This window comes from Delphinapterus leucas, chromosome 2 (genome assembly GCF_059928025.1).
Source record: "Delphinapterus leucas isolate spDelLeu-1000000601 "Yukka" chromosome 2, BTC_Dleu_Yukka2, whole genome shotgun sequence".
NCBI classification, from domain to species: Eukaryota; Metazoa; Chordata; class Mammalia; order Artiodactyla; family Monodontidae; genus Delphinapterus; species Delphinapterus leucas.
The window spans coordinates 79,869,343-79,882,771 of NC_143130.1; the positions used below are offsets into that span (position 1 = coordinate 79,869,343).

General features: G+C 47.1%; 1 protein-coding gene across 2 annotated transcripts in view; it reads right to left on the reverse strand.

The window, feature by feature from the left end:
• Positions 1–12,699, reverse strand: part of MYZAP (myocardial zonula adherens protein) — a 130,651-nt gene extending 117,952 nt beyond the window's left edge. The window contains exons 1-2 of one of the 2 annotated variants that reach the window (XM_089907164.1): positions 12,535–12,699; positions 1,675–1,761 (exon numbers count right to left, since the gene is read on the reverse strand). In XM_089907164.1, the coding sequence (XP_089763290.1) occupies positions 1,675–1,761; positions 12,535–12,609 (162 nt within the window). In that variant the 5' untranslated portion in view covers positions 12,610–12,699. The remainder of the gene's footprint in view (positions 1–1,674; positions 1,762–12,534) is intronic. The other variant, XM_022579596.3, reaches the window with a different exon arrangement.
• Positions 12,700–13,429: the final 730 nt, after the last annotated feature.

Consider the following 13,429-nt stretch of genomic DNA (forward strand, 5'->3'; position numbering starts at 1 on the left):
AATCTATCAGCTTTGAAAGGAAGGACAGGGAGGGGATTGGTGAGGGCAGAAGGGGACCCCTTCTCCCAGCAACACAGGCCCCTGGTCATCAGCCAGGGTCCAGCAGCCAAAGCCTGACCACTCCCGCTCTCTTTGGTTATGAGATTTTACCCGCAAACTTTCTCTTTGGAGAATGCTCAAAGGTACGGAGAAGTTGGAAGAATAAACTACGTAACCAATGTACCATTATCACAAGTAAGAAAAGTACTATTCATTCAATAATATGTGATATATGGGTTCATATTCAAAACTGTATAGTTATCCCAATATATCTTTTATAGACTTTTTTTTGGATCCAGGATTTAATTAAGGTTTAATTCGTTATAATGATATTAGGTCTCTCTAATCCCTTTTATCTCCAATAGATTCTCATTTTTCTTAAATAACACTGAATTTATTAAGGGAGCCTGGCTAATTTTTTGTAGACAGTCCCACATTTTGGATTTTTCTGTGTCCTTATTACTAGATTCAATTAAACAAGTTTGGCATGAATATTACTGGTAACATTGTTTACTTCTGAATTGTATCACATCAGAAGTCACGTAATACCAGGCTGCCCACTATTGGTAATGCTGAATCGGATCACCTGGTAGAACTACTGGCTACCATCTTGTGGCATATTGTACCTTTAGAGTCAGTAAGTGATCAGTGAGGTACTAATACTCTTGAGCTCACATGAATATACTGCTCCACAGTAATCTTCCACCAATTAGTATTTGCATTCATTGATGACCTGACCTGGGAGTTACAAAGCAGAGATTTTCTAAATTTATCAGCCGATGTCATATAAACAACAGCTTTCCCTTTTATAATCTCTCTCTGAATCTCTCTCTCTGATTATTACTAAAAATCCATGAGGTTTTTTTATTATTCAATGTGCCACGGCTCATCACTGTCATTAATTCTTTTTAATGTTGAAATTTTTCCATTTTTGCCAGTGAGAGCCCTTTCAAACAGGCTTCTGGGTCCTTTGATACGGCCCAACTCTCCATGTTCCCAGAGCCCTGCTTACACTTCTGAAGCCTAACACTCGAACGATCACGTCATCTTGGTTTACTTATACGTCTGTCTCACCGGCAAAACTACGAGTTTCTCAAGGCAAGGCCAAGGTCAGAGCTATCTTTGTGGCCCAGCGTGTAGCACAGCAGCTGGCACAAAAACGCCTGCACAACTCCTCCCTGCAGCCGGATGCCCTTGCCGCGGCAGAGCTGCTGCTGGGCTCTTCCTCTCCAGGCAACCCCTCCACCATGTGAGCGGGGCCTCCGGCTCCAGCCACAGAGAAAGGCTCAGGGGCAGCTCACAATGGGCCCTTTGACTCAACGGGATGAGGCTCTTTCGGGAAAAACACGTTCCCAGCCACAGCACCCGTCACTAAGGCCAGCACTCCTGGAGCCTCAAGGTCACACAGAGCCTACATTCACCAAGAAGCAAGAGCAGGGACAGGAGGCAGCAAAGCAGCCTGACTTCTGGGAAGATGGCAGATGGGGGGCAAGTGCAACAGGGCCTTTCATCACACAGCTGCTGACATGCAGGCTCTGTGAATAGCCTGGATGGAGGATGGCAGGAAAAGGGGTTAAAATGAAAAAGAGTACAAAGATGGGAACCAGTCAGGGCTTCGCTTCAGAGATGGCTTACCTTCTCTCTTCTTTCAACCTTCTTTCCACTTGACTCAGACACTGGACTCTCAGGAGGTACGGTCAGCCGTAGTCTGCAGACATTTGCCTAAGAGAGACGAGAGAAGAGGCCTGTTATGAACCTGCATTTGCGACTGCAGCAGCCAGATGACCTGGGGCTTCTCAGAGCCTCTTTCCCCTACTTAGCACTGGTGATGATGGTACCAATCTCCCAGGGGACGCTGCGGTAAGACCAGCCTTTGCCTGGCCCATCACAGGCACTCATCACCTCACTGCTTATGTTTTATGTTTTCCTTGTTTAGGAAACTACTGAACAGTTTCACAGAGTTCAAACATTTTTTTTAAATGGCTCATGTTCCGTGACGGTACAGAACGATCTGATTTCACATCCATAGGCCAAAATACAGCTAGAAGGATAGAGGCCAAACTATACACAGTGGTGATGGGGTAGGAGGGTGCTTTCTACTTGACTCTGTGTTGGCTTTTCCTATAACAGACATGTACATGTTCAATCACAACATTTTTTTAAACGTCGATATACCCATGTTCACAGCAGCATTATTCACAACAGCCAAAAGGTAGAAACATCCCAAATGTCCATCAATGCATGAATGAATAAAATGTGGTACGTACATAGAACAGAATATTATACAGCCTTATAAAGGAAGAGAAATCTGACACATGCTACAACATGGAGGAAACTTGAGGACCTTATGCTCAGTGAAATAAGGCAGGCACAAAAGGACAAATCCAATATGCTTCCACTTACATGAGGTCCCTAGAGTAGTCAAATTCATAGAGACAGAGAGCAGAATGGCGGTTGCCAGGGGCTGAGTCATCCTTTAATGGGTATGGAGTTTCAGTTTGAAAAGACGAAAAAATTCTGGAGATGGACGGTGGTGATGGTTGCACAACAATGACAATGTACTTAACGCCACATGTTTATTTCATCCTATTGTCACAGCCTGGTCCTACTGTGACATTTTCCAGAGAGAAGTGATCCTACCATTAAAAACAACAACAACAAAACCCCAGAGGGCCAAAGCAGCACCCAGAGTGCCCAGCCCACAGCCAATTGCACTCATGAGAGCACTGCTTGTCCCTGTTATGGGTTGAACTGTGTCCCCCTAAAATGTATTATGTTGAAGTCCTAACCCCTAGCACCTCAGAACGTGACTTTATTTGAAAATAGGGTCTTTATAGAGGTTACAGAAGTTAAAATGAGGTCATTAGTGTGGGTCCTAATCCCAAATAACTGGTGCCCTTATATAACGGGGAAATTGGGAGACAGACACGCATACAGGAAGAACACCATGTGAGCATGCGAAGGAGAAGGGCGTGGAACAGACCCTTCCCTCACAGCCCCCCTAAGGAACCAATCCTGCTGACACCTTGGTTTTGGACTTCCGGTCTCCACAACCGTGAGACAATACATTGCTGCTGCTTAAGTCACCTGGCTTGTGGTACCTTTTTGCAGCAACCCTAGCAAACTAATACACCCCCCAACCTGGTTTGCAGGGTCACAGATCTGCACTGGTCCACAGGGCAGCTTCTGGGCAAAAAGTACCCTGCATCCAAGAAGCCCAGGGTTGGATATGATTGTAAAAGACCTTTGAATGCCAACCTGCCAGCCTACGAAGGAACCCCCTAACCCAACAGTGCTCCTGGCGGGTGGACACCCAGCCTGAAGGTAACATTTTCCATGTACAGGTGAGAGCACATTTGGGACACATCAGCGCTTCCACACACACCACTGCCTCCCTCTGAGGTACCCCATTTTGCTACCGGACACCTCTAGCTTCCTGATAATGAACTTACAAGTTCTTCCTCAGAACTCCTACCTAATGGACCCAGGGTGCCCTCGGGGACTGCCACAGAATTCCCTTTACTCTTCACAGGCCTGAACCTCCTTTCTTCTGCACTGAACAACCCCAGTTCTTTCAGCCATGTGATTTGGTTTCAAGATCCTTCTTCATCCTCACTCTCCTCTGGGCAAGCTTTGAGTCCAGCGACCTCAGGGTGAGACGTGGCCTGACACATGGCCAACTTTGCAATAAACCTTCAAAGCTCATCGCCAGTCACGCTGGCCAAAGAGGAACCAAGCCGTCCCAGCACGGAGCTCTCTTAGCTGACAATCCGCGACACTGATGGGAATTCGAGGGCCTCCAGAGAAAGGTAACCCTTTGACTGCAGGCCACTTGGACTGGTGAAAACAGCTGGCATTTGCACACACATCAGAGTGTAACCCACACCAGGCAGGTAACCCAAGTCTGTGATGCTCAATAATCTTGTCTGGTAGGCTGGATCTGAGCCACAGCACAATTCTGCAGAGAAAAGGAAGGGCTCTTCTCCTGCACCACATCACACACACACACACACCCACCCACACACACACAGTATGCACACACATGTACATACCTACACAGGTGCACACGCACATACACAGGTTCCAACACCTACTAGGCTGTGTTGATTATGAGCGAACTATTTAATCTCTCTGAATCTCAAGGGTAAAAGGCAGGTAAAGGAAGATGCCTGGCACACAGTAAGCCTCTATCAGTGTTAGATATTTTTATTATTATCTAGGTATTATCATCATCCTACAAGCCTCAGAATGATACAGGCTTACATGGCTTCCCGGCTCTGCTTTCTATAATACTAAGCAATTTGGTCAACGGATCTAATGGGTATTAGTACTGCAAGTGATACCTTTTTTTAGGCTGATTGCCCTAGAGGGGTAATCCCTAATGGCAATAATTTTCAAAATAAACCAAAAACCTGAAGAAAAGACAAGGCCCAGAAGGGACCTCATGGGTCCAATCACTCAAAATGAGAAGTCCTCTCCCCCGATTGAGACAATTCCTTATTTGTCCACTCAGAACTCCGATATTCCTCAACACACTTCCTGTAAGTCTCCCGGAGCCACGTATACCCTACGGTACGCAAAGACGCAGGATAAAGAGAATGCATGTCTCTAAACTATCAGTTTTACCGGGTGATAGATAATGAATTAAAATAAAATGAACATGTAAGATAAACATCTGACTTCAAAGCTATCTGGCAGGTGCAGCAGGTGCTTGCGGCTACACCCAGGCCCCTGTGCAGAGTGTTTACTCTTGTCATTAGAAGTGCTTTTATGGAAGCAGTAAGGCATGGATTCCACGTGGTGCTTGCATTCTATAATCAGTGCTGGTCCACAGATGGACTGACTATACAGATGCAATTCCAACCCAGCTTGGAACAGGATCAGACCCTTCCTAATAAGATGGTCAAATGTACTGTCATGTGAAAAAAAGAAAGGTGCTGGGGGAAAAATGTTAACAATAACCCCATTTTTGTTTTTTAAATGCAATCTGATAATTTGTATAGATTTGTGGGGGAAAAAATGTCTTTTTCTGCTGCTGGTGGTAGTGGTGGTGATCTTTGGAAAGTGGGATTTCTGCGATGTCTACACCTGTTCCAAGTATGTGTAAGTTTTTAAATTAAAAATCGTAGTAGTCACAGCAATAATAAAGATTGAGAGCAACTATATCAGACAGAGAGAGAGAGAGAGAGAGATCGATCCTTCCTAGACCCACAGGACTGCTTCAGGAGCAGCAAAGAGAACATCCCGAAGGTCTAAAAAGTACTCTGAATTTCTTTACAGAAGCACTAAGCAACCCCTGAACGCATCCGATAGGTTGACCCAGTAGTTTACCTCCCTTTAGTCATTCACTCTCAGGAATCTCCCCGTGGGAAAATGTCCCACTGCGTAAGGGCAAGGCAGTGTTGCTTATCTCTCTGAGCATTTTAGGACGCTGACCTTCATGGTTTCCTGACACTCAGGTACATAATACCTAGAGCAGCCCAGGCTGGACAGTACCTGAGAGGCAGGTAAGGTAGTTTATTCCCAGGGGTTCCCACGGCAGCTGGCTCAGCCTTGTGTTCTGAACTTCGAGGAGAGCTGAATCTCACTTACCTTGAACACTACTGCTGGACCAGCCATCCCTACAAGAAAGGGTCCCTTCCAGTCCATCAAAAGCAGGAAGATGGACTTAGTGTACTTCAAGTACTGAGCACCCACTACTTGTAAAATACTTTTAAGGGCTATGAGGGTACTAATATGGGAAAGAAATAGCCATGCCCATAGAGGCTCATAATGCAGAAACACACCCACAAAGGGCAATCAAGAGCACTTGGTATAACCAATATAATACTGGGAGAGACAGGGTAGTTTGTGGTTAAGGCACGATGCAACTGCACTTCTGGGTTCCAATTTTGGTTCTGACACCTACTAGCTATGAAACCTTTGGAAAGCTACTTAATCTTTATTGCTTCAGTTACTTTAGTTGTAAAAGACAGCTAACAATACTGCAGAACCACTCTGTTGAACTTGTGGCGAGGATTAAATAAACTAATGAAGAAACTAATGAAAAGGGCTTAGAACAGTTTCTGGTACATACCAGGTACTCTGTAAGTCGTCTTTTTTACCCTGGGAATATAGGAAGGAGGACAATCATCTTAACTGGAGGTGGGAGTACGTCGGAAGGCTCCTAGAGATGACATTTGAGCTGGGTATAGAAGGAGAGAAAGGACTGCTTGGGTCAGTGAGGTTGGGAGAATCCATCATCAGAATAACAACAGACAATTACCAGGCAAGGCATTCATTCCAGGCTGGCCAAAGGCATAGACATTGGCATGTTCTGAAAATGGTAAATGGGCCTGCAGCCTGAGCAACAGTTGGGGGGGGGGGGGGGAAATGGACAAACAGGTAGGGACCAAACTCTGACAAGCTACAAATGCCTGATGGCAAAGCAAGGCCTCTAATGGAAGACATTGGGGAGCCATTTAAATTTCTGGAGGAAGGGTTCAGTGATTCAACAGCAATTATTGAGTACCTCCTATTATGTTCCACACCCAACAACATGGACTGGAGAGGGGGAAACAGGGCTCCCATGTAGGCTTTGTACCTTAATTGCTCCTGTAGCCCTTACAGCGCTCAGCATAGTATCAACACATAATAGGCCCTGCTCAGTAAACATCAGTGTGGGTTTCTTTTTAGGTTGAACTAAAACACGGTAAGGAGAATGTACCTGAAACTCCCCAGAGAGCCTTCCACTTTCTTCAAAAACCAACCCCCATGGGAGGAATAGCAAGGCAGGGGCAGCGAGCATTCAAGCCTCTTCCACAAGAAGATACACAACCGAGCCCTTGTCTGCAATCAGGGCAACCAGGAGCAAAGCCGGGCCTCTGGGGACTTGTTTCTGACCCCCTTTGTGGAGGCAGAAAGCTGGTCCCCATGGAGGGGGGATTCTGGGATCCACGTACCATCATGCTCTCAGCTTCAAGTACCTAGGCTCACCTGAGGGAAAACCGTCCCTCTCAAATAAAAAGGGGTGAAGATGACCTAGCGAGGTGCCGGGTTTGCTCATCAGTTTACAAACATGGATTTCCCTAAGAAAATGAGCCAAGTGCATTTACACTTCCCTCAGGCCTAGTCCACTTTGTGACCGTGGGTCCCTGCCCAGCTCCGCCTGACAACAGAAGGTGTGGCCACTAAGGTTGTAGCTGGGAGGACGGACACCACAATCCCTCTGCTAAGCACAAGCATAAAATCTCTGGAATACACAGGTGGAACAGGGCCTGCCCTGTCTGAAGTAGGCCTCTTACTTTGAAGTAGGCTTTGGCCCTGAACTTGCAGGCCTGATTATCTACATCAGGATGGGGCAAACTTTTTCTGTAAAGGGCCAGATAGTAAACACTGAGGGTCTGCAAGCCCTGTAACAACCATTTCTAGCTCAGAGTATACAAAACAGGTCGAGAGCTGGATCTGACTACGGGGTTGTAGCTTGCCAACCCTTGACCTACATACTTGGACGCTTCTTCCAGGCGGTATAAAGTGTCCTGGAACCCCCTTTTCTGTGTCAGGGCGGACTCCAGACAAAATTCATAAGTAGGAGGATGGTGACTTCTCCCTCCTGCTCTGACTGGCTCATCTGTACCAGGCTCACCATGTGCCCCGAATGCCAAGACCCAGAGAGAAAAACACAGGTACGAACACACACAGACACCAGTGTGACCTGGCGTGTTATGACTCCTCCCCCCTGACCCCCCCCCCCCACCACACACACACCTTGCCCTTCCACCAAGGCAAAGGGACCTTTCAGAATACAGGCCCAGGACTGTCTGCATTTCCAAGAAAGCTGTCTGGGAGAGCAGCCCTGGAAGGAAGAGTTCCAATCCTCGGCCACACGTTAGAATCACCCGGGGAGCTGCCTAAACAATGCTGATGTTATCCTCTACTTTCCAATGTTCTCATTTAGACGGTCTGGGCTGGGCCTGGGCAGAGGTATTCTAAGCTTCTCGGAATTCCATGCATAACCAGAGTAGAGAACCACTCACTTAACCAAAGGAATGAAACTCTGACAGTACAACAGGATGAAGCACCTGGAATATTTGGAGGCCTTCCCAGAGCTGTCAAATTCCTCACCTGGGCCGACACTCCCATCCACAGGGCACCTGCTTCCTGCTCAGGTGGGCCAGAGGTCACGGGCTGGCTTCATCCCAAGCTTCTCTTCCTGTTTTCCCGTTTGCCAACTCAGAGTTAAGTGTGGCTGTTTGAGGACCCTGGTGACACTCTTCTTTTTAAGCACCTATTACACCAGGCTTGGGGAGGCAGGGTCCTGAAACCTTCTCAAGTAGTCAATCATAGATAGGAGCAATGATGGGGTGCACAGGCCTCTAGGGGAACACGGAAGAGGGGGTTCAGAGCAGACTTCCTGCAGGAGCTGACCCTTTGTCAGAGGCGAGGAACAGCATCAAAAGCTTGGGGAATAGCAAGTAATTTGGGACATCTGCAAAGAGTATGCATGAGGAGGGGGAAGGGGAGGGCAAAGGCCAGATCAGAAGGCCCTGGGTACTAAACTAAGGGGGTTTGTGCTTGTTCCTGGGGGTACAAGAGTGAGGGGGGTCTTGAAGTAGAGGAGCTAGGTAACTGCATTTTAGAGGGATCACTCTGGCCTTAAAAGACAAAGAACAGTCAACAGGATGACTAACATTTAGGAAATATCACTCTTCTAAGGAGGGAAAGAGGTAAATACCTGTGTGCTACTATTCTGTGTGCTGGGGGATATCTATCAGGACAGTTTTCGGCTGAGAGAGACGGCTGCAGGAAGCAAGAAGACCGTAACACACGTTATCACTGAAAGTATTATATTTTAGATCGAAACATTTCAACTTGGTCTCTAGTTAGTTGGCCCGGGATCCACAGCTCCCTGTACTCAATTCTACAATTTTTGAGGCTGACCAGAAAGGGTTTCCTAAGTGACCAGAAGCTCAGTGGTAACACCCAGCCTCCGGGTCTCAGGTTTCCTTAAGGATCCCCAGAACTCAGGTCCCCTTCATCCTACATCTGACACAGCGAGATGGGTGAACCAAAGCAGAGAAGTCGGGACATTTTTTTCCTGAGCCTACCACTATCAATTCTTAGTGGCAGAGGCTTTTTGGCTAAAACCCCTCAACTGGGTTCAGGAGGTCCCAGGGGAGCAGCCAACTGTTTTCTGAGTACAGCGGGCCCCCTGCCCATCCCCTCCCTGGGGGATGCTGCAGCCAGCTTCCTTCCACCAGACGCTGAGGTCCCACAATGCCCAGTGTCCCTTCCTCAGAGCCCCATAGGATGATACAGAAGTTATGCACATAGATGTTTCTGGGAAAGGAAAAGGAAGTGAGGTAAACACCCGTCTGACCTGTTCACCGGCCAGCTAAGGAGAATTCTTTCTTTTGAGCCTATCAGACAGAAATGGGACCCAGGAGAGTGAGGAAGTAATGACTGAGCAGCCCATTCCAGTTTTGAACGGAGGAAGCCTTTGCCAAATACAAAGAAATATTGGCAAGAGCAGGCCATGAGACAGTCCTATCCCTGTGGCCTTGTTGGGTTGGGTTTTGTTTTTTATGTGCCACTGAGGGGCCACAATACCAGTAACGGTAGCCAACAGTCTCTTATTATCGACAGAGCATGGTGCTGGGGGAACCCTTGACAAGTCTATCATCTCACACCACCCTCGCTGAACAGCTCAACCAAATACATCTGGCTGCACAAAGCAACACGTGCCTTTCCCCCAAAGCACGCAACCTGGCCACACAACTGACCTTTCACTGCAAAGTCTCATTCAGTGGGATTAACTGCATTTACAAAATTCCTTTCCAAATCACAAAGCAATGTCAATATTTTAAAAAACGTTTATTCTCCAAGGTCATCAACCTGTCTATGGTTATTCTCCAGCCAATTTATCTTCCTGCTGTTGCCATAGATAAAACTATTTTTAGTGCACAACTGGTTGGAAGGCAGATTTTTTTTTTTAATTTTATAACCCCTGCTGGTTGGCATCCATAAATGCCTCTCAGAGCTTTGTTTATCAGCTGACAGAAATTACTCTCCCACCTGTTTTTTTTTTTTTTTTCCCTTGAGAGAGTTCAGATAAGAAGGAAGTACAAATTGTAAGTGACAGCTACTGAACAAAGGATAACTAGTGACAGTCTGGTCTGGCCATACCACCCTGGTGGCTGACTCAGAGAACTCCCTGCTCAGTGTCAGCTGTCAGCGCCATTTCTGGTTGGCTTGAATGCCTGGATCAACACATCCTGGTTCCCCTGCAGTCCCTAATTTGGTAAGCTCTTTGGATGAAACAGAAATGTTATTTTAATGGCTAACTTGTTACTGTTCAAGACCATCACTTGTCCAGTATCTGAGAGGAAAGACAGAACAATACAGAGTTTATTGAAAAACTTTCAACTTAGGGAACACTTTTTTGCTTTTCACTTGGTCTACAATTTTATTTTCAAGGCATCCTTGTTTTTCCAAAAAAATAAGTGTTTTGCCCTAAAGCAGGTCCAATACACCACTGTTATACAGTATATGCCAAGAGTTCCATTTCGAAGAATCATATTTCCTTTTTTCAGTATCTCAACGATGTCAATTGCCTTACAAGGTCCCACTCATCCTGCAAGACTGAACACACGTCTCCTACAGAGGGAGGCCTTCCTCAGATGCTTCAAGAAGAACCTTTTCTTTTAGCTTCTACACAAGCTTGTCAACACTCTACCCCACTATTACAACCATCACTTTGCATATGGTAGTCTGTGACAATGTCTGCTCCCACAGTTGGAGTGGACCCCAATATCTAGCCCTGCATCACACAGATCTATAAACATTGTTTAATAAATCAATTAATCAAAGATCATAGTTTACACATACATACACACAGTACTTGTGCCATTTGCAAATCCTGAGCTGAGTTGGAAGTCATAAAGGGGACCCTAGAAACTTTAGATATCTTCTTTGCAGAACCTACCCATGTGCTAAGAGCAGCCCTACAGGGTCTGATTCAGGTTGCAGACCCCTTCAGACCAAAGTATTTCAGTTGTCTTATTCAAAGAGCAAAGCCTTCTCAGTAGTGTGTTCATTGTGCCAGACACCACAGCACTTACAACTAAAGAAATACTTGGAAGTAAGTATTTGAGAAAAAAAATCTTCAGAAAAGTTACCTACTATACTAGTCACATTTCATCCACCCATTATCACTCTAGCCACCCAACTAGTACCCACTCTGGAGGGGGACCTAGAGAATTTAATGCAATCTGGTCCCATGTATGACGCTGTCCAGGCTCAGGGCTAGCTTTTCAGTGACTTCATTCTTTCTCAGTCATAATTATGTTCCAACTGAGAAGGATTTCCCAAAAAAAAGGCAAACACCCATCTTGGTGTAAGGCTGGGATTATGGTTGGAAACCCACTTGGACCTAATGGGGATCTTTATTTATGAAGCTAATGATTGGACAACCAGAGTTCTGTCAGCCCTAAGTGGTGCACGTGCACATATCTGAACCCATCACCTGGCCCAGACCCAGGAGTAACACAGAGTCTTTCTTTCAGAGCTAAAGAAAAACAGCATTGAAGACGACTGCTAGTCTCTTGGTTGAGGTACACAAAATCAAACAAGCACGTCTACAAGACTAGAAAACAGGAGTACCAAAGGGGGCCCTGGCTTGGACTTGCCTACTTGTTTAGCTAAACCTAGGGGAAATACGATTAGAGAAGTCTCAACCACAGAAAAGTACTCACCCAAATGATGAGTACTGAACATCATAATGAACAGATGAACCAAAAAGGCACAAACCAAAGCCCTGGCAGTATGCTCTGAGGTACGAGTCTTGGAAGAGATACGAAATGGGAACGATGTGGCTAGCATTTCTTTCACAGAGCATCTGGAGAGATGAGAAAAGATGCAACAAAGATGGCAAAGAAACATCACTTCCAAAGGGCAACCTAGGTGAAGACGGTGCCCACTGTGCTAATACTTAAATCAGAAAGAAGAAAGCAGTTTGCATAAACCCAAGTCCCACAACTGGGCTCCTAGGTGGCCAGCAGCTAATTTCTACTTTGTATTGATAAAAACGAAGCCTACCTAGATTAAGCACACTCCAAATCGGTGTTACTCTATCACGAGTGGGGACAAGTGGCCCTTTCTTTTCATCACTGGAAGGAGGAAAGTTTGGGTGTTAAAGACATTCATTACCTTTGAGTCTCGAGATAGGGACAATGCAGAAAGTTTCCCTTGCTTTTTAAACTGGTGCCACCAATACACTTGGCTTGATAGGCGAGGCAGGAAGGGGAGGAAATCTCTGGGAATTCCCTAAAGTCCCCTAAGCCCTTTGAGCCAGTGCGGCGCCTCTGGAACGCAGAAAAGAAAGATCTCGTTCAGAGCTGAGACAGGACCTAAAATTGAGTCCAGGTGGGGTGTCAGCGCCAAGGGACCGGTTTCCGTGCGTCTCCATCCCCAGACAGCCGGGCAGCCTGGACAGGAAGCGGGACAGCAGCTACTCACCCTCCTGTTGGGCGCCCCGGGAGCGCTGGAGCCGCTGCTCGAGAGCAGGGTGACTGTGGACGTGGAGCGCAGCATCCCTCAGCGGCGTTGGTGGCGGGATCGGCGCGGTGCTTCTCGCAACTGTAATAAGCCCGGGGCCGCCCCGCTGGAGGCGGGGAGGGTGGGGACCGCGCAGGCCAGTAGCGCCGGCAGGGGCAGCGCGGGGGCGGGGCTGAGGCCCGGCTCGGGGAGGAGCCGGGGCGGGTCCCGCACTCGCCTGACTCGTCAAGCTGCATTTTCTCCCTAGGCGCAGACCCAGCCCGTGTTGGTCACCTACCTTCCCCCACGGCTCTGCGCCCTCCCAGGGTCAGTCCCGGGGCGGGACTGAGTGCCTACCAGGCGTCCCTTCCAGCAGCCAACACAATCCACGGGCCCCTATCCTATGGAGTTCGCAATCTGGTGGGGATACCGAAAGATGACTGGTGTCGGTGCTTTGGTAGAAGAGGTGATACCCGTGGGAGCTCAAAACGTAGCCTTAGGGGTTAGCCTGTGTAGGAAAAGTCTTCCCAGAGGAGGTGATGACTAACCTAAGACCTGAAATACAAGTAGAAGCAAGCCAGGCATTGAATATTCATCACAACTGCTCATAATTATGTAATGGTTCCTGTGACTCTGGCTGCAAGTACTTTTCATTTATTACCTCATTTAATCCTCACAACCACCCTTTGAGGTACGCACTGTTATTGTCCTGTATCCCCATTTTTCAGATGAGGACATTGACTCACCAAGAGATTAAGTAACAAGGCAGGGGTCCCACTGTCTGGAAAGTGGCAAAGCTAAGATGGACCGTACAGTCTGACCCTAGTGCCTTGCTTATCAACTCTGCTGCCCCCCCTAGCAGAGGGAGGAGGCCAAA